At 41.4% G+C, this 19,507-nt stretch overlaps 2 protein-coding genes across 3 annotated transcripts in view; one reads left to right on the top strand and one right to left on the bottom strand.

Annotated features, from left to right (window-relative positions):
- Nucleotides 1–3,939: 3,939 nt before the first annotated feature.
- LOC129368716 (endonuclease domain-containing 1 protein) lies at nucleotides 3,940–5,352 on the top strand. The gene is made up of 2 exons (XM_055043810.1): nucleotides 3,940–4,247; nucleotides 4,361–5,352. The coding sequence occupies exons 1-2, from the start codon at nucleotides 3,951–3,953 to the stop codon at nucleotides 4,967–4,969; spliced, it is 906 nt and encodes a 301-aa protein (XP_054899785.1). The 5' UTR covers nucleotides 3,940–3,950; the 3' UTR covers nucleotides 4,970–5,352.
- A 6,698-nt stretch (nucleotides 5,353–12,050) lies between these two features.
- The window catches only part of nlgn2b (neuroligin 2b), a 73,668-nt gene continuing 66,211 nt past the window's right edge, over nucleotides 12,051–19,507 (bottom strand). Inside the window, exons 6-9 of one of the 2 annotated variants that reach the window (XM_055043807.1) lie at nucleotides 17,999–18,264; nucleotides 17,738–17,891; nucleotides 15,870–16,236; nucleotides 12,051–14,099 (exon numbers count right to left, since the gene is read on the bottom strand). In XM_055043807.1, coding sequence (XP_054899782.1) covers nucleotides 13,169–14,099; nucleotides 15,870–16,236; nucleotides 17,738–17,891; nucleotides 17,999–18,264 — 1,718 coding nt within the window. In that variant the 3' untranslated portion in view covers nucleotides 12,051–13,168. The remainder of the gene's footprint in view (nucleotides 14,100–15,869; nucleotides 16,237–17,737; nucleotides 17,892–17,998; nucleotides 18,265–19,507) is intronic. The other variant, XM_055043808.1, reaches the window with a different exon arrangement.

The raw sequence follows: 19,507 nt of genomic DNA, 5'->3' as shown, positions 1-19,507 counted from the left end.
GTGTGTGTGTGTGTGTGTGTGTGTGTGTGTGTGTGTGTGTGTGTGTGTGTGTGTGTGTGTAGCAGAGTAAAATGGTGACAAGAGGAGCTGCCAGCTCAAATGTCAAGTGACAGGACAACCGGCGGAGGAGGGGCCTCGGTTCTGCCTTCGTGAGGGAGGGTCTAGAGTCTTTGTGGCTCACAATACTAGACCAGCACTCGCTCTTCTGCTCGTTTCACCCTCCACTGGCCAATAAAAGGCAGGTTGGGCTCTCAGGGGGGCCCCCGGAATCACAGCGACAGGTCGAGAAAGATGGCGATCTGAAGACGAGCTGGCGAAACGATAGAAGCAAATGATGGATTTTATATATGTATGCTTTTTTTTATGTCAGCTTAGATTTTTATTATTTATTTATTTATTTTTATGCCTCTGAAGTGCCATAGCAACAGCGCCCGGATCAGCCTGAACTCTTATTGGTTAGCCGTCAACCCCATGTGGGTATTCAGACCAATGAGCGGGCTCCTACATCTTCATATGCCAGACAGGCTGCTCACTCACTCACGCCCCCTGGCGGCCTCACGCGAGGCCCGGAATGTCCCTCGCGCGGCGGTTTTCGACAGAAACACTCGTCCAACTATTTCTGCAAAATTTGTTCCAGCAGGCAAAGTTTAAGTGAAAGGCACTCCACTGAACAAATATGCAAAAAAAAAAAAAAAAAGACAAATTTGATTTCAATTGATAAATTATTTGAGGTGCGGAGAAAAAAAATCTGCATCTTATACATTGTTTCAACCTAAAAAAAGAAAGAAAAAAGTCTAACTAAAAAAATGTCAATGTGTATTTAAGCAAACAAACAAAAACCTTGCTGCCTTCACTGCCCCAAACGACTGTCTGCCATATTGTGAGTGGCACTGAAAAAAAATGCTATGCTCAGAAATACCTGTCATACCTGTCATACACGTTCGCCTTGGAATCCAATGCAATTAATGACTAGAAACTGAGTTTTCTGATTTCAAAGAGCAGAGCGTTTACATTTAACCATTATGTGCTGGTTGCTTTTATACTTTTATGCATATTTTTTAATGTTGATAAATGTGACATTTGATAAAATATGATACGATATCGCAATAAAGTAAGAACAATTAAAATAATATACACTTATTGGCCCTAAATTAAAAAAAGGAAATGTGCCAAATTGCTCAATAGTCATCTCAAGAGCTAAATAGCTATATTAACTAAGAACAACTTTTGCCAAAAACGATTATTTAGGGACGGACGTGAAGCTTATTCATTCATCACATCAATAATAATATATGTGTGCGTTTTATTTTTTTCCAAGAACGATAATAAATTAGGAACCAACCTTGTTATTTGGAAGGGGGAGGCGAATGAGTTTGAAGTTCAGCAAAAAGCATGTGCTGCCTCCATGTGGACAAATGTAGGTACTGCACATTGATGGAGATAATCTGAAGACGATGGAAATGTTGCACATGTTCAACATCGTGGCTCTCGAGCTGTGGAGCAGGTGGTATCAGGTGTGTGTTTGATAGCACACACTGAAACGAACCGTAAAGCCACAAGCAGCTCAAAGGAAGAATATAGCTCATTTTAGTTTCATTAGAAATTTGGCAAATGTGAAGAGACATTTAGGTTCAAACTGAAGCGGTCTACACAACATTTCTGAATTTGTCTTACATTTCAGAACATGGGTTTGGCAATCACTTTTAAGCTCTTTCTACAAATGATGCAGTTCCTTTGTTTTCTGTCTTTAACATGGTAAATTACTTGGTCATTACTTCTATGCCACTTGTCATGATAACATTTTTCAATCCTGTGGTACAGAGTGATAAAATGCAAAAATAATAAGAAATATTTAATCCTAGAATTAGTTAAGCATTTGTTTTATGACTGATTCAATAGGTACATATTTCCTGAAATGATTCCGCAGCTCGGCACAGTTCTGGGCTTCTGCATTAATGCTTTGTTGATGTGCCTTTGAAATAATCTGTTTCAACATCTAATCACTTAGATTGCCTTTTTGGTTTGTAAAGCACCTCCGTAGTCAGGCAGATGGACGGACCATGTGTCGGAGCAACTTCTCTACTAAATTTCTTACCGATCATCAAATCAGGCGAGGCTTTGAACTTGATGCATCATCAAGTTCACGTGATACGTCATCGCTAAAGTGATCTCATCATCTGTTTTAAACTTGTACTATCGACTCTTGTTTCCATCATTCACACCGAAAATGACTACATGGAGGCAACTGAGATCTACCAGCTGTTGCCTTTTGCTAATGAAGAACTGAGCGACAGCAGCAGTTTGAGTAGCTGCGCCACAACCCGTCTTCCTCCTAGCACCCAGGAGCAGCAGTGGGCAGCCGAGTCGGATCTATACTTGGTCCGAATTCATAATTCTAATTGGTAAAAATGCTGACAGTTGAAAAATCTCTGTCCACGTAACTGCATCATCCGCCCCGGTCGCATAAGTCATGATTGTCATAACTCAAGATTAGATCAGAGAGGCAAGCTGCTTCTAACAACACTCAGTCACTCAAATTGACTTATTAGGGCAGTGAAGGATTGTAGCCAGGGCTAATCTGACAGTTTACATTTGCATAAAGCAGACTTTAGCAGAGGGCAGCACAGCAGCAGCAGCAGCAGATGCGCCAAGACATTGGAACTGCATTACTTTTTGTGCGCTTAACATGTCAAACCAATCAAGACAAATGTTCCTCTGCAACTTTTATCAGCTCAACTCAAATACAGTTGTGGTTATATATCAATATTTCACCATTTTTACCAATGACGTCTAGCTGTCCAGCCCCTCAGAGGAAGTGCGAAAGTAATGTCTGTTTCGGGTCACTTTGGGACAATATTTTGCTCACTAGCACAAGCCTAATGAGCAGGGATTGTTAACATTTTCAATATGGAGGTTGTTGTGAAAGACTTCAAAAAGCAGTGGAGACAGGAAGATGCCATTTCAGGTTAATATTGAGAGTTTTGCTTCAACATCATACTTCTATTGCTACTGGACATATTTCTATTCCCAGTCTAAGAAAAGTCTCCAAAATCTTATGATCTATGCTCAGAAATACCTGTCAAAATATTTCATTGTTTTTTTGAGTTGAACTACCAGATACTAGACCTGGCAATGTGTAAGGACTGCTGGAACTCTCTTGTACTCGCTCACAAACTTTGCCACTTGGTATTCAAACTTTCATGCGTTATCTCCCTTTACCAAGTGGCTTATCCACCATTCAAACCAAGACGCAGAGTACCTAGAGTCACGATGGGAACTTTGGGCCTTTTGTTCACCACGGAGTCAGATTAGTCCAGGTTTGCATTTTACAATTACACAAGAAACCCTGGACTGCACAGTGACACAGCATAGGACTGTTGCCCTGCAGCAGGAAGGACTAAGGTTTTAATACCAGATGGGGCTGTTCTGCATGGAGTTTGCATGTTTTGCTTGTGTCACTGTGGCGACCAATCCAGGATGTATCCTACCTTTTCACCATTACTACTAGAGAAAGATATCCCCCCACCCCGACCATGCAATTATCAACCGAGTAGAACTGAAGAACTTGTGTCTTGTTTCAAATACCAGAAAATGGGCATAAAAAATATTTTGAGCAACGCATTTTAATGCCATAAGTTTCATGACATTAATTATATAAGACTGGTATCTGGGTTAGAGGCTAATATTCAACTCAGAGATGAAGAAGCTACCCAATACGTCCCCAAAAAGTAAGTTTCTTGCGAACTTCAGGTTTTTCTTTGAAGTTTTCAACAGTTGAGTTCATGGGTCAGTGACATGCCCTTAACGCCTTCATTAACTCAAGACTTACTTAACTCTGGAAGCTCACGTCCAACTTTGCATATCAGCTGTGTGACATTTAAATTGTAACGGCAAGAGTCTCATTTTGCACAACGGCAAGGGAACAAGTCATTGAGGAGACAGGCACAAACATGAGGATGTTAACTCCTTTGCTTCTTGCTCTTACAGCTTTGCCTTACCTTTCACTGGCAACCGTTGTGCAAGACTTCAATCATGTGGAGAGATGCAAGGACTCACTGTACATGGGGACGCCGCCACGTGGGATTGTCGACATCACGCTAAAGAAGATCTGCCAACGCTACGCAGACAAACCTCGATTTGTGACGCTGTACGACCCTCACAAACGGATCCCGGTTTACTCGGCTTATACCTTCAAGAAAACAGAGGGAGACAGGCGTGTGGACTACCCGTGGATGTACGAACCACAGGTTAGAGTCTTTTAGATTTAAATACATATGTTCATTAAAAGTTTCTCTCCTTTTTTTTTAATAGCTTTGGTAGGATGTGAAAGAGACTAATTTACTTTTCATTATCCTCCCAGCTGGCAGAAATTGATGGAAATGGGAACATGTTGCCGTTCCCCACTGGCTACCTCCACATGAAGTTCGAGGACAGCCAGGCAGTGCTGGACGACTACTCCGACGTTGTCCTTTATGAAAGAGGTCACTTGAACCCAGACCAGCACCAGTCCACTCCACATGACCGCGCTTCCACCTACACACTGACTAACGTGGTCCCAGAGATCAGGGAGTTCAACATCGGACCATGGCGTGAGTATGAGGAGCGAATCCGAGTGCGCCTCAACAACTTCTGCCGTGGCACTGCCTACATCGTCACCGGAGTGACTACCAGGGGGAACATGATTCGTCGCAACAACCAGGACCGGGTGGCCATCCCCGAAGACATATGGTCTGCGTACTGTTGCACCGAGTACGACCGCAACTCGCCCCACGACGTGCGCGTCCTCTTCCCGTCCCACGGGGCCCTGGCCAAGAATGCCAAAGAGGGGAACAGTGTTCATGAGATGACGGTGCAGGAGCTGGAGATGTTTCTGAAAAACCACATGGATGTCGACCAGAACCTTCAGATCTTCTATGACAACTGCGTCTCTCCCTCTCCTCTCCCTCTGTACCTGCAGCACACCATCTGAGGGATGACCATTTACAATGTGTCGATCTGTTAGACATGTGTGTGATCGTGCCAGCTTCAATGGTTTCTCCTAATAAGAAAGGTCAATAATATATCCCAGTAAAAAATAGTTAATGTTTTGATTGTATCAAAATTTCAAGGTGAATTTGTTTTGCTGTACTTTCTTGAGATCTACATGATTTCTCTGTTGTGTGGGAGGTGACGCAAACTAATTTGATAAAAAATATCACAATTAACAATAATAAATCCTTTTTGTGTTTGTGTTTCTCAAACCAAAATATTAGACCAGTTAGAACATTAGACTTTCAATAAATCCAGGTGTGTTGTATTTGCAGTGTCAATAGATTTGAATTAGTGAGCTTGGGGGTAAAATTTCAGCTTTCCAACTAAGCATGAAGAAAATATTTACAACCTCATTCTGTAAAACTTTGGGAAGGATAAATAGTTTTTCTTAATTAAACTCTTCTGGAGATTTTTATGGATCCATATTCAGTTTTAGTTTGTCACATTTTTTCCACTACAAGCAAAAAAAAAAAGGTTTTTATATGTGGTAGAAATGTCACATAAATGTTCAAGGTTGTCAGAGGAAATTAAATGTACTCACAAATATAATCTCTCAACCTGATTGTCAAAAAGGCACAAAGAGATTTTCTATTTTCCAAGACACCATGTGAGCTGTCAGACCTCTCAAATAGAAAACTCCTTTCTGTTTGCAGCAGTAATTTTCCACTGCCAGTTTAGTCACACTGCCATCTAGTGTTGGAGCAACAGTAGTGATTGTGGTGTATGGTAAAAATACATGTTTCTCCCAATATATATGGTTGAATAAATATGGATCAGAGGATGGGACGGCCATCACTGTGAAACAGACGCTGCCGAGATATTTTGGAATTTGAAATGAAAGTCATTTCGTCGTGAATGAGTGGAATTAAAGTCGGACTTCAGTTTGTGTAAATGTCTGTGTGGACACATTAGGAGCTGAGAAGACATTTTTTGTTCTTAAAGTAAAGGACAGACTTAAAAAGAATTGTTTTGAAAAAGAAAATAGTACAATAAAGCAACTGATTCTTGATGGGGAAAGTAAAATAATAAAAAATCACCATATATTTATATATACTTCTCATGAATAAAACATTTCCTTCCATCTGTGCATGTGTGGGTTTTCCCCAGGTACTCCTTCCTCCCACAGTCCAAAACACAGGGATGTTAGGCTAATTAGCAACTCCAAAATAGAAAAGGGAGTAGAGGGTGTGAGTGTGCAGAGTTGTTTGTCTTGCATGTCTCAGTGCTGGCCAATACTGGTGGGATGGCAGAGTCTTCTCTGAACAAGAGGCAGAAGGCCCAGAAATTGTGTGAGTGGTTGTTTATTAAAATGGTACATGACCAAGTAATCTATGGCCAAAAGAGGGATTTTCACACGTGGCCGTGTATGTACCAGTGGAAGCTTGAAAGCATATTATGTTCCACAATACTAAACGAGGGTTAGATTGGTTTATCCTTGGCTTGTGCACTGCAAAGTGGAGGAAAAGCACCGCCTCACACATGGAATCAGGATCTTATTGAACTGATTGTTTGGGATGCTCCAACAAAAATCTACAAATGTAAAATCATGCATTCTTTAACATTAGCATTTGGCTGTTGAAAATGTTTAGAGTGGCAAATGACCCAGATTTGTGGGCTTCTGGGTGATTTTACTTTCTCTGTAGTATAAGTGCTGGTGTTTGTGAAAATGATCAACTCTATGCAACACGCAAACCACTTTGTACATGTAGCATTTAGTAGCGCTTGTATGTGACGCCCCTCTATGTTTTAAACAAATAGGAAGACTTTTAATTCCACTTTTAGGACTCAACACCACTTCTAGCGCCCAGAGTTTGAAACTGAATGATGTACGAAATTAACTCTGGTTTCTGCAAACAGAAGAAAAAAGAAAATATATGCTTCTCATGAGCTTCATGGTGGGACAATAAACAATAGATAACAATGTCAAACCTATGTAGAAAAAAAGAAAAAAAATCATTATATAAAGGACAGACTTAAAAATGATGATTTCATATGATGAGGGGAAAAACTATTGAACCAATTTTTCAATGCACTATAAGATAAAAAAAAAAAAACTGCCTTCTAAACCTAATAACTGGTTGTGCCACCATTTTTAGCAACAAAATTCTGGTTTATGACAAATGATGGGTCTCTCTGCAGATGCCGACTTCCACATGCTTTTGAATTTCTGAAGACCATGGGATGATGGTTCGCTATGACGTCGAGTCTACTTCATTTTGTCAAACGGGTTCTGTTAAGTTGACTTTTTGATTCTGAATGTCTGACATTAATCCAGCCTGGGTGTGTCTAGTGATAGCTGCTTGTTAAATTGCACGTTTTTAAAATTTGTCTGAAACCATAAATAAATCTGTCAGTGGGTTAAATATTTTTTCACATCACTTTGGGATATCTGGGCGAGTGCTACATTAAAGCCTGAAAGCAAGTGATTTATTAAGCACCAAAGAACTAATAACAGGTCTAAATATGCAGGGACTGAATGCAAAATAGCTGCTGAAGACTCTTTATTTAATTGTCGTTCTGCCCTCAAGTGGCCAAACGAAGCATTGCAGCTTCAACAGGACTTTGGCCATAAAAATGATGGCAAAGCATTTGTTTAAGAATGTCTTTTAATGTTTTCCAGTTCAGATACACAACAGACAGTGTGTAATAGCCTCTATTTGAAATAGAAATATTAACTTTAATTCTCTCAACTCCTCGTCGTCAAATATGCTCCCTCTGTGTATTTTGCGCCTCAAGCAGGTTACTGAGTCAGACTAAATGAAACAGACAAACAGGTGCAAGCCTTCACTGTAACATCTGGCGTCAAAAGTTTCAAGAATAGGACATTTGAGACAATTGTAACGCCAATTGTCAGCCAACATCAGAACTGTAGTGTAAACATGTAGACTTGGTGAGTGTGCTTCCGTTTTCTGTTGGCTGGTTTCGACCCTTGTTTCCAAAAGAAGGGGACAGGGGATAAAAAAAAGAAAGCATTTGGCCATGTTAACTTCAGAAGCACGGGTAACTGAAACTCACACCAAACAGCTGGGTCAACAATCCCGTTGACAGGATGTGCAGACAAAAAAACCCGTCAAAGTTAGCAAAAACAACCACTATGTTTATAGTTCGAAGTAAGACCAAAAGAGTACAAAGGATTTCACAACCTTCCAGTTACGTGGGTATATACCGTATGCTCAAGACGACGTGAGACAATAACGACCAACTACACCAGCGTCACAAACTGCATCTCTGGATTCACGGTTTGCTTTGAGCCAATTTGTGACAAAATCTGTTTTTTTTTTTGTTCCGGTCTCATTACTCAAATCCTTCCTGTTTTTTTTCTCTTCCTTCATCTGTTCTCTGCAGCTGTTCTTTGGCTTCTTCACCAATGAGAGAACTCATTTCACTCAAAAGCTGCCTTGCATGATTGATGGGACGATGCCAAGTGTGCACGGTATGCTTTAGACCACCGTAGACAATCACAAGACCTGGGCCGCCAGAAAGCATTCCTTTTTCTGTTTGTTTACCTCAACCATGCTTTTTTTTTTTTTTTTTTTTTAAATCATTCATGTATACTGATAGATGTTCTCATGTGCCCACCTTATAAGATTTGATCATAAACTCAGTTACAGTGCCTTGCAAAAATATTCACTTTTTGCTACATTGCAATCACAAACTTTGATGCATTTGATTGGGATTTATTGCGATGGAACGCCATCAAGCTAAAGGGTGAATGGCATTAACCAATAAGAATCCGAAATATAGGCCAAATGGTGGTATCCAGCCTTTACTCTGATGCCCCTAAATAAAATCCAGACCAACCAGCAGTGCTCAGAAGACACTGAGGTCGAACCTGTTTGAGGTTGCAGAAGACTTGAAACTGGGGTGAAGGTTCATTGAAAACCAAGAACTATGTCTGTATTACTTAGTTTTAAAGAATTAATTCAAAAATAATGAAACAAAAATTCAGACCTTAATGTTATTGTAAATCTGTGCAAAACTGGTAGAGAACGCCTCAAAAAATGGTTCTACAATGACCTGAATCAGAGGAAACTGAATACAAACGCACGTCGAAATTCATAATTGTAAATCATAAATAATTTTCCTTTCCACTTCACAATTGTAGTTTGTGGTGGTGTATTGAGTGAGATCCCGACATGGAAACTTGTCACTGCAATGTCACAAATTCTGGGTGGGGGTTGGAGTGTGTGTGTGTGTGTGTGTGTGTGTGTGTCGGGGGGGGGGGGGTTGGGGTAGCCCTACGAATAGTTTAGCAAGACATTGTCAACGACGGCTGATCAAACCGGCTATGTGCGCATGAGCGTTGAAATCATGTTAAGACATCTAAACTTGCACCTGTTGTCTCAAAGAAAAAGATCTGGCCAATCACTCCAAACCAAACGACAAACATAATATTTACAAATTCCAGTTTGTTCTCATACACTTAAAAATAAAAAATAAAGTTCAGTTTGTGTGGTTCTCGTCCTCCCAGCTCGCTCCAGCCCAGCGTGAGGGATGGCAGTCTGGATCCGGGAGTGTCGACATCCTAAGCACGCAGTGGCGACGCAGGACGTTACAGATGCCAATCCCAGCCGCCTCGCTTTCTCTGGTACAAGGTGTGAGTAACATCTCGTTTGATCAGGATTTCCTTCCCCAACGCATTCCCTGCGCATTTGACGGATCACGCAGACTGTTTCGTCGCCGTCACCAGTGAGTCACTGGTTCTCCAGTGTTGTCCTAATGTCACAGTTTTTCCTTTTTTGTTTCCTCCTTTTTTTCCCCCCCCCACCCCCAAATATTGTCCAGGGTACAACCCATCCTTGTGTTCAGTTGTGCAAAACAAGTGACACAATCATACAAGGCTCTCATCGTTGTTTTTTTGTTTGTTTGTCTTGTTTTTTGTTTTACCATAAATATATATTTTCTTTTCACCCGCCGTGCCGAAGCGAAAACCATTAGATGACAAAAGAGCTGACAAAAAAAAAAAAAACAATTGAGTCGTCCTCAGATGCTTGAAGCATTGACTTAATGTCAGTCACATACATGAACCTTGCTTGGATTATTCATATGAAGAAATCATGTCTCTGTTTTTTTTTGTAACGTAAAAAGTGCTTTCCTCGTATGAGACTGAGAGACAGTGACTGTGCAAACCTGACAGCTTTGAAAGAAAAATACAAAAAATGGGGGAATTAAAAATAAAACAAGGCTCTCATCAGTCTCTGGTAGTCTTGTGGCACAGCCGCGGTGTTAGTAAATAAAAAAAAAAAAAAAAGAATAACAGGAAATATTTACTCTCTTTGTTATAATCATAGCTTTACACAATATTCATCTCTTTAATACTTTCCGAAGTACCACAAAGTGCAGCTGATATTAAAATAGGAAATGAAATATTTCCAAAAAGCAAAACAATTCAATGGGAAATAACCAAACAAGGCAATCGAAATTTATTGAAATAAAAAACTCTGCCCCACACACAAAAAAAAAATCATGCAACTATCCCACACAGCAAAGTAGTTAATAAAACTTTATATATTTTCTTCTTCTAAACGAGGATATATTGAATCTGATTTCCCTTTATAGAAGAGACGAGCCACAGTGCAACATTGAGTGTAAATAAAACACAAAGTGTGTGTGTGGTTCGAAATGAAAGATAAAGGGGTTGGCACTTTCTTTTGATGGGGACTCCTTGTCTGTTTTTTGTTTCTTTTCTTTATGAGATACAGTCAGGACGGACCTCGGCAAGCGGTCCACCGGACGCCGGCCAAAAAGGAACTTCATCACAGTACTTGGCACCAAGAATGCTGGTAAAAACGAGATATCAGAATATCTTTTTTTTTCCATTCATATCCTTACAATTTATTAATAATACATCATTTACATTTCTGTTTTTCAATTTTTTTTTTGTATAAAAGACTCTAGAAGGAAAAAAGAGTCTAGACATGACCGAGAGAAGGAGGACGTGAAAAAAAAAGAAAAAGAAATGGACTCTGTTGGATGTTGTTTAATAAGAAGAGCTACAAGAGTGGATGCAAGGGCAGGAGGACAGAACGGCGGCGAAAGCGTGGAGAGGAGTCTCTTGATCTGAGGTGGAGGAAAGAGACGGAGATAACGAGAGAGGACCAAAGGAAGCGATGGACGTGAGCGGAGCCAGGGAGGTGTGGATGCGGCGAGCTCTTATGGACGGCCTGGATTCCAGGCCGCGTCCTGCCGAATGGGGGTCAGCTACTTTCTGCGAGGCCTGAAAGGTCAAGTCCCAATCTGGAAATCTGTAGACATTTGCACCCCTATTCCCAAAAAGTAGAAATGTTTCATTGTGTTTAAATTGAATTTCAAATGCGTTGCGGGTCTTTGCGTGCCGCTGCAAGTACAGCTACTGTCTTCTCCTTTTCTCCCTGTAAAGCCTTTTCTTTCTGTTAACTATCAATAAAACCCCCAAACTAAGTAAATCTTAAAAAAATAAAAATAACAAGAAAAAGCTTATGTACTTTTGGCAGAAGTATTTCCACATTGTGGGATTTTTGTGTTACGGACCAACACAAAGTAGCCTCTGTGATACAGTGGAAGGCAAATTGTACATGGTGTTGCATTTCAGAAAAAAAAAAGTCTTAAAGTGTTGCATATGGAGGATAATACACAATACAACCATCAATAGTGATACCGTTCTCACAACTTGTGCTGTTCAACCTGCTGAAGTCAAAACTTTTAACAGTTTTTCCAGTTATTTGGTAATCGAATAATAACCCAGGAATGAACCACAAAAGCTGCTATTAATAATACAAGCTAAAGTCATATTTCACTGCAGCAACTTGTTCCCTAAAGGAGATTGTAGGGAACATGCTGTGTGTCTGTGACTGCGTGCAGAGATTCAATGTAGAAGTACAAATTATTATAATTTTTTATTTTTTAAAAATTTTGACAGGAAAAATCTTTTTTATGCACCGCAGGCATTTTGGATTTTGAGATCAAGACTGGTGAGAAAGATTGGACTTTCCTCTACTCCACTTGTGATTCACTGACTCCTTTTTGTTAATATTTCAAAGTACAAATTTATAAATCATGCACTGCCAAAGACCTAACACAACAAACACATGAAAAATGCAATCGTATTACTGTTTTAAATTTCTGTAAAAGAAATCTGATAAGATTATAATACTAAAAAATGATAATGCTAATGCACGCCTTAATAATGCTCCAAAATAAAGGCGTGTGGCACAAATTGTCAATCCACGGCAAGTCTTAAAAAAAAATTTTTTTCAACACACGTCTTAGATTTTTATAACCATGCATTATTTTCCTTCCACCCACAATTAGGTACTACTTTATGTTGGTCTATCAAATAAAATCTTGATGGAAATCGTTAAAGTTTGAGGTCGTGACAAAACGTGAAAACTATCAAGGGGTGCAGACACTTTTCCAAACCACTGTGAATATTGTAAATGAATCCAAAACAGATTTAGTCGTATGTGGCTGTCACACGTCGGTTCTATTCCAATCTCGGCAGCATATTTCACACTATGCAGCAATCTCTAAAATCACAATGCAGAGACAGCTGCTGGAGCACAGTGCTCTGTATGGGGTGCCAAATCCCCCTTCCAGATTGGGCCTTTTTAAAGCTGCAATTTGTAAGCTTCAAGAAACCAGCGCTTTATGACAGACAGCTTGCTGGGACATATGCTACCTCGCACAAAGCTGTTTGCTACTGTATCATCTTCTCCCTAAATGAATGACAATGTGTGTTTGTACTCTTTTGTTAAACACTGCTCCACACTGACACGAAAGGAAACGCGTGTGCCAAACAACCGAACTCCACGTTTAACGTCTGACTGATTACGACACCTCTTCGAGGGAGCTACGGGCCTAAAGAGGAGTGACCTGGCGACCTTTCCTACGCACCGGATATTCACTGAGCTATTACACAAATAAGTGTGATGACAAGGGTGCTTCCTCGATCCGGTCTTCGATAAGACGTGATCATAGCTTAGAGGTATTTCACCACTTCAAATCTTACAAACTGCAGCTTTGTCTGAGGGCTTAAAGAGGACGAAGATGTGAAGACGGCAAAGAAGGTTGGGGGGGAAAAAAAGTTGAAGTTGGAATGGAGCAGTTTGTGTGGTGCAGCTTGGCGAGCCCAAAGGAGTAGCGGAGCTTGTGCCTGGTCCTATACGCGGGTAGTAGAGTGTTGGTGAGGCAGGGCATTGTTGCTGTGGCTGGGCACAGGTGTTGACGAAGGGGCCGGGACCGGCGGGTAAGTGTTAAATGGGTGGAGCGGTTGGATGCTGCTGATGGTACTGGGGATCATGGTGATGGTGTTGGCGGTCATCAGTGGCACGTCCTCCGGTGCCCGCCTCAGCGCCAGGGTGTAGTCAGGGGGACACACGGGAGGACGAAGCGGCTCCAGGTCACCGTGGAGGGCACGGGAAGGGAGTGGGGTCCCGTGCTCCAGCTCCACCCTCTGCTGCTTCATCTGCAGTGACATCAGCTCCTCCTCCTGACTGAGCGCTAGGTCGTTGTGCGGTGGGGCGCCCACAACTCCCATGCCGACCCCAATGCCCATTGTTGTGCCACGTTGCGGGGAGAGCCGGCGGTGACGCCTCTGCATGAGTTCGTGGCGCTTATCCCGTTTGTAGTAAAGTGCGGCAAAAGCCAGCACGTTCAGGAAGAGAAGCGACGCGCCGACAGCCACTGTCACGCTCAGCTCGGTGGAGTAGTCCCTCGTCTCACTTGGAAAAGGAGTGGGGCGGGGTCTCTCTGAGCTGTCGGGGTCAGGTTCTGACGGGTAGGTGGACACCGGTGGTTTTTGGGGTGAAGAGTTGACGGGGGGAGGCACCTTGCGTCGGCCGGTGCCTCCAGACGGCAGTCGAGTTGTGACTGCGTTTATGAGTTCTTCGTGCAGGCTGTGGAGATGCGGCACAAGCTCAAGCCAAAAAGCAACCTTGTTGGCACGGTAGTTATCTCTGACACGTGGCTTCAGGCCAATATGCAAGTACTGCTTATCTTTGGAGCTGAATTTGGTCCAAATCACCTCCTCGAAACGGTTAGGCTTAGTGTGAATGAATGTTGTGTCCTGAGGAACAGGCAGATTAGGATCCCTGGAACAGAAAAAGAAGAGATTCAAGAGTTGTTTTTTGTGTGTTAGATGACAGTTGCTATCATTTACTGTTTCTAAACAGACGTTCAGTGTTAAAACACAGCGCTCTTTCAAAAAGTTCAAATTCATGCCAGTTTTTTTTGGAGGATATTTTGTTTTGCTGTTATGGAATTCGTGGCTTCCTGAGACATGGACGGACTGCAGAAATCACACACTTTCGTAGCAGTTACCAAGCGTCTGGTGTTGTTCTCGCTGGATATTTGACAACTCTCCTTGACAGAATTGGTAGAGTTCATACAAATTGCATTGTCTTCAGCTACTTGCCTAGCTTCTCACCTTTGTCGATACATTTTTAACAGCACTGACATTTGGGTTATTCCATAAGCTCAATGTTAGCCTTATCAGAAATCGATAAGGGTGCACTCCCACCAGCCCTGTTTAGTCCAGTTCAAGCACATTCTAGTTTGTTTCCCTAGAAATTCACGAGGTGTGAAAGACCCATCGAACTCTGCTGCAATTTCTGTTCCACCTAAAAACATGGGACTCAGTTAGGCTGAAGTGAACTCTGGTGCAATTCAAATGCATATGTGAATGCAAATTGACCCGACAAAGCTCCAAAAGCAACAGGTTGAATGTAGTGCAGGGTTTTCTGGTTAAATACAACCAAAATAAACATTTCTCACACTTGGGGAAGAAATGACTCATAATCTTTCATGAACAAACAAACAAAAAAAAAAATCAAACCATTACAATCTCACACCACTTTCATTTACATTTCATAAGGAGGTGAAATGTGCTCCAAAAAAATCTGTTTTAATATTTTGTATTTGGGCTTAAGACCTGATTGAGAACTAATTAGACACAAAGATATCAATATGTTATAAATCTCTGAGTAACGCAGTAAGCGGTAGCAGATCTGATCATGCATGCCTGGTTCTGACAAGAATCTTAACAGAAGCTCCTGATTATGTGCCTGTACATCCATGATGTCATTAGCTGTAGTCCTGCCACGCGATTGACTGATTAAAGTGTTACACAAATGAAATGCTCAGAATTCGAACAAGACTTGACTTCAAAGGAAAGTGCCGCAAAGTGTTATCTGCATAATTATGAAGTATTCCAGGAAACAGCTGTCCCACGCTTTTTAGGGTATCGAGTACATCAATGCTTGTTCGTGTTGGCATGTGTTGCCAAAGTGATTAGAAAGAAACGAACGGCATGGGAAAAGTCGATTATATATATATATTAAAAAAAAAATTAGTGGGAAACATGAATAAAATCCAGAGTTAATGCGAAGTGTTTAATCATAAAGAGGTTCTCTTCCTCATGAGATCCAACAGAATATCAGTTTTGCAGCTAAGCTCATCTTCCACTGACATCACATTAGTGTAACACGCAGCACCATTCATAAGTATTAGCACCTAAATTTAAAGTGGGAGCAGCAAAATAAGTTTCAAACAACTGGAAATGCAAACAAAAACCTCAATGAAGGTTGATGTGTTTTCTATCATTAAGCATGTTAAGGGACTTCATGAAGACGATGATAAAAACATCTCCAAAACTTGCTCTTGCAAAGAGTTTAATATTTTGGGTAAAAAGAAAATCTCCAAAACCAGTGACCTGTGACCAAATCTTCACAGAAATGATTCCGAAACATCTGATGAGTGATTTTATTGCCCTGACTCTTTCCACACCTTCACAGGGTTAGTCAATAAGCTATAAACGTGGTATTATGTACCTCGATCTTTCTACATTTCGGTCTTTTACCTACCCTGTCTTTGCGAAGTTGGTCCAGTAGGTCATGACCACCGCGCTGAGCATTATGTCGTTCTTGGAGAAGTTACAGGGGAAAAGATCAGTGGCTCCCACCATGGGAATCCCGAACACATACGGGATCTCGTCTCCGTGAGCGGCGTCCGCCCAGTCCGGCCGTGCCTCCGTCTGACAGTGGTGGTGAAACGTGTAGAAGTAGACGGGCGACTGGAACTCTGCATGAAGCTTGGCCGTGGCGACGGCCGGGGCCACCCACTGGTGGTCTGTGAACAAAGCCAGCAGGGTCTTCCTGCGCATGTCGCTGTTGTCCCTGTCGGCCCAGTCTGTGTACATGAACTTTATGGTCTCCCTTAGGATATCTTTACCTTGGCAAAAAAACAAAATTAATTCGATGTAAGCAATCATGTAATACAGCTGTAACAACATGTTTCTCATTGTAAAATGGAGGTAGATAAATCATAATAAGGAAAAGTATCAAATATGCAGTAAATGTATTGATCTGAAATAGCTTGTTAAAGGGTGAGGATTGTGAACAAAACACTGGAAGACTGTGGTGAAGTTTGCTCGAAAGTTGAAACAATAGGCAGGAGAAAAACTTTTCTTTTTAAAAAAGTTGGTGGCAGTACAGCGCTGGATTGAAACAAACCACAAAACTTATGAAAACATTTATTTTGCTGTGACAGGAATAGAGTCGAGACATTTGGGAACCATCCAGCCTATTAAAAGTTAAACACGGTGGTGGATAGTTGATGATTTGAGCTTACTTTGCAAAATATAACTCTCTGTATTTCCTAACATTAAATGTCAGGCCATCTGTTCAGTAGCAAAATTGGGCGATTCAATCCAGAAATGCCAACTTTAACAGCATCAGTCTTTTAACATTGTCAATTGGGGTTAATAAATCTGGCTTCGAGTGTGTGTGATACTCGTTTAAGGGTACTGCTGTTGCTGATCTGATTAGTTTTCTGAAGCGTTTCCAAACATCACTTGTTGTTTGAAGCTGCTCTAAAAAATTCAGCCCAAAAATATTTTTTATTGGCACTACAATAAAAAAATATTTTATTGCAGTAAATAAAATATTACTGCACCAATATTTTATTGCCATAATAATATATCATTGCAGTAAAAATATATCATTGCAGTAAAAGATGTATTCCATCCATCCATCCATCCATCCATCCATCCATCCATCCATCCATCCATCCATCCATCCATCCATCCATCCATCCATCCATCCATCCATCCATCCATCCATCCATCCATCCATCCATCCATCCATCCATCATTTTATTTCATTTTGGATCGCAAGAGCTGGCATTTTACACACATAACCCTCACTTCAAGACTCGCATTTTTGTTGACGTGTTGATATTGTTGTAGGCACAAATTTTAAAAAAGGCGCATTGTGACAAAATTAAGCAAGAAAACTGACTTCTTCGGAAGAAAAAATGTAGAGATGAATTAAAACACTTGAATACTTAGCAGAATAAGCACCAGCTCTAGAACCACTGGGGAAGAGAAAGTTAACAAAAGGACAATGATCTCAAGGACTAAAGCAAATCTCCTGCAGAATATCTGAAAAAGAACGGATACTACGACGACGAGCTATATGGAGGTGAACAAAAACAACTGATCTTGGGAAATGTTATTGGAGTCAACATTTCTCTGATTGTGAGAGACTGATAAGATGCTGCTTAAGAAAATGCATTCAAATTATTTATGCTAACATATGACAAGTTTTTTTTATAGATCTCTGCATTTTGATTTTAATATTTGGAATGAAAAAACTGCAGAACTGTGGAAAAGAGACAGATATCAGCGTGGAACTAGTTAGTCGCGATAAAGCAAGAGAGATTGTGATCTGACCATCAGGGTATCCATATAGATTGTCCACAAAGTTTGAAATCGTGTAGTCGAACGAAGCTGCGGAGATCCCGTCTTCTCCTTCACTGTCATCCACAAACTTCAGGCCTTCTCCCTGGTTGACGCCCAGCAGTATGTCATAGTTGAGGAACTCACCCTGAAGAACACAGGACAGTGATCTAAATACACAAATTGTAAAAGGAATGGCAAGAATCTGCCACGGTTCTGTAGGATCCTTCCAGACATTAGGAAGTCATCATCAACCTGCTGCATGAGGATCTCCGGGTCGTCCGGCACCACGTCCCCGTCCACCACGGGCCCGAAGGCGATGTGGTAGCGGGCGGGCTGAATGTCTTGGTCCACCAGCTCCCGGAAACTCTTCCGCCGCAGACAGTCCACCAGCTCTGCCATGTCCCCCAGGGTGCAGCCCACCTTCTTGGCCAGAATCTTGGTGTAGGGCAGAGGTCGGTAGTTGACCGACCAGCTGGAGATGGCTGAGCCGCTCTGAGCGATGGCCCTCTGGAACAGGCCTGCACAAAACAAAACCAGAGATTAATACACATGCAACATGTATGCTCTCCTGAGTAGCATTTTTTTCCCCTTCCATTTGTTTGGCAACTAAGAAGGCCTTTAAGTCCTTCCAGTGTGAGTGCTTTAAATAATGCATATCCTGGAGAAGGAACAATTGAAGGCTATAATGTACAAAGCGTGCTGAGAAGCTTCACATGCTGCTTTTAACAGCTGGAGAAGATCATTATGAACATTAGTGAGAAAAAAAATGGAGTGTTTTCCATGACATGCAGCAAGAGTCGGCAGCGAGAAAAACAGTGACGAACTCCGTACCCAGCTGTGGGCCGGTTGGATGAAGCGAGAAAGACTGAAAAGGCAGCGAGAACTCCTCGCACTGTTGCACCGATGCACTGTTATGTAAAAAGACTTGCTGTCCCTCTGTTTTATCTGCAGATTCTGTCATTAATAATTAAGCCCCCCCACCCCCCTTCACCCCACCCTCATATTCTGCATGTGCCCCACCCCCGCTCCTCTCCCTGTGAAATCAATTAAGGAAGAATCTCAGCTGCAGCTCCAACCCCGCTCCTTTATCTCGTCTCTCCTCTGCAAACACGTAACATGCTGTACTTTAAAAAAAAAAAAAGAACGAGAAAAACTCTCTGCTGCACTCTGCTCTGTTACAGCTGACGTTCAAACGAGCAAATTCATGCGGTACTCCTTTCATTTGTTTGTGCAAAGCAAGAACTGTAAAAAAATAAAATAAAATAAAAAATTGGCGCTGCTGTTTTCCAAAACTACTCAGGTTTAAGGTAAATCATCACTGACACTTTGACATGAAAAAACAAACCTGAGCTCGCAAAAGTGTGTCTACGTGAACGCTCGCAGAAGTTTCTCAAGCAACAGCTTTCATCTTTACTGAACGTGATCAGGATTTTATGTGACAGACGAAGAAAGTAATCCATACTTGTAAAGTAAAAGCAAATATAACTGTCAGTTTGACAAAACTAAAAATCCTTTTTAAAAGAAATGCTACATTCATTGATATTCAGCCCTCTTCTACTCTGATTCCACTCAATACAATTAAGGGGAAAAATGTTTGTAAGAGCCACAGTGGTGTAAATTCACAGACCGCAGGTCTAAAGTTTTAAATTTTACGTGACAGCAAAGATGTGGAAAAACAACAATGTACATCATCCTGAACGCGCCATCCTTACTGTTAGACCAGATGGTGGCAGCATCATGCTGTAGGAAGGCCTTTTCTGA

This window comes from Poeciliopsis prolifica, unplaced genomic scaffold, assembly GCF_027474105.1.
Source record: "Poeciliopsis prolifica strain line A6 unplaced genomic scaffold, Auburn_PproV2 SCAFFOLD019, whole genome shotgun sequence".
Lineage (NCBI taxonomy): Eukaryota > Metazoa > Chordata > Actinopteri > Cyprinodontiformes > Poeciliidae > Poeciliopsis > Poeciliopsis prolifica.
This window is presented reverse-complemented; position numbering and strand designations above follow the sequence as displayed.

What these genes read in the sequence shown, in the direction of transcription:
- LOC129368716 (XM_055043810.1), top strand. Translation starts at nt 3,951, where the DNA reads ATGAGGATGTTAACTCCTTTGCTTCTTGCTCTTACAGCTTTGCCTTAC. An exon ending in CGTGGATGTACGAACCACAG is followed by an intron (nt 4,248 to 4,360) that starts GTTAGAGTCTTT and finishes TTATCCTCCCAG; the next exon opens with CTGGCAGAAATTGATGGAAA.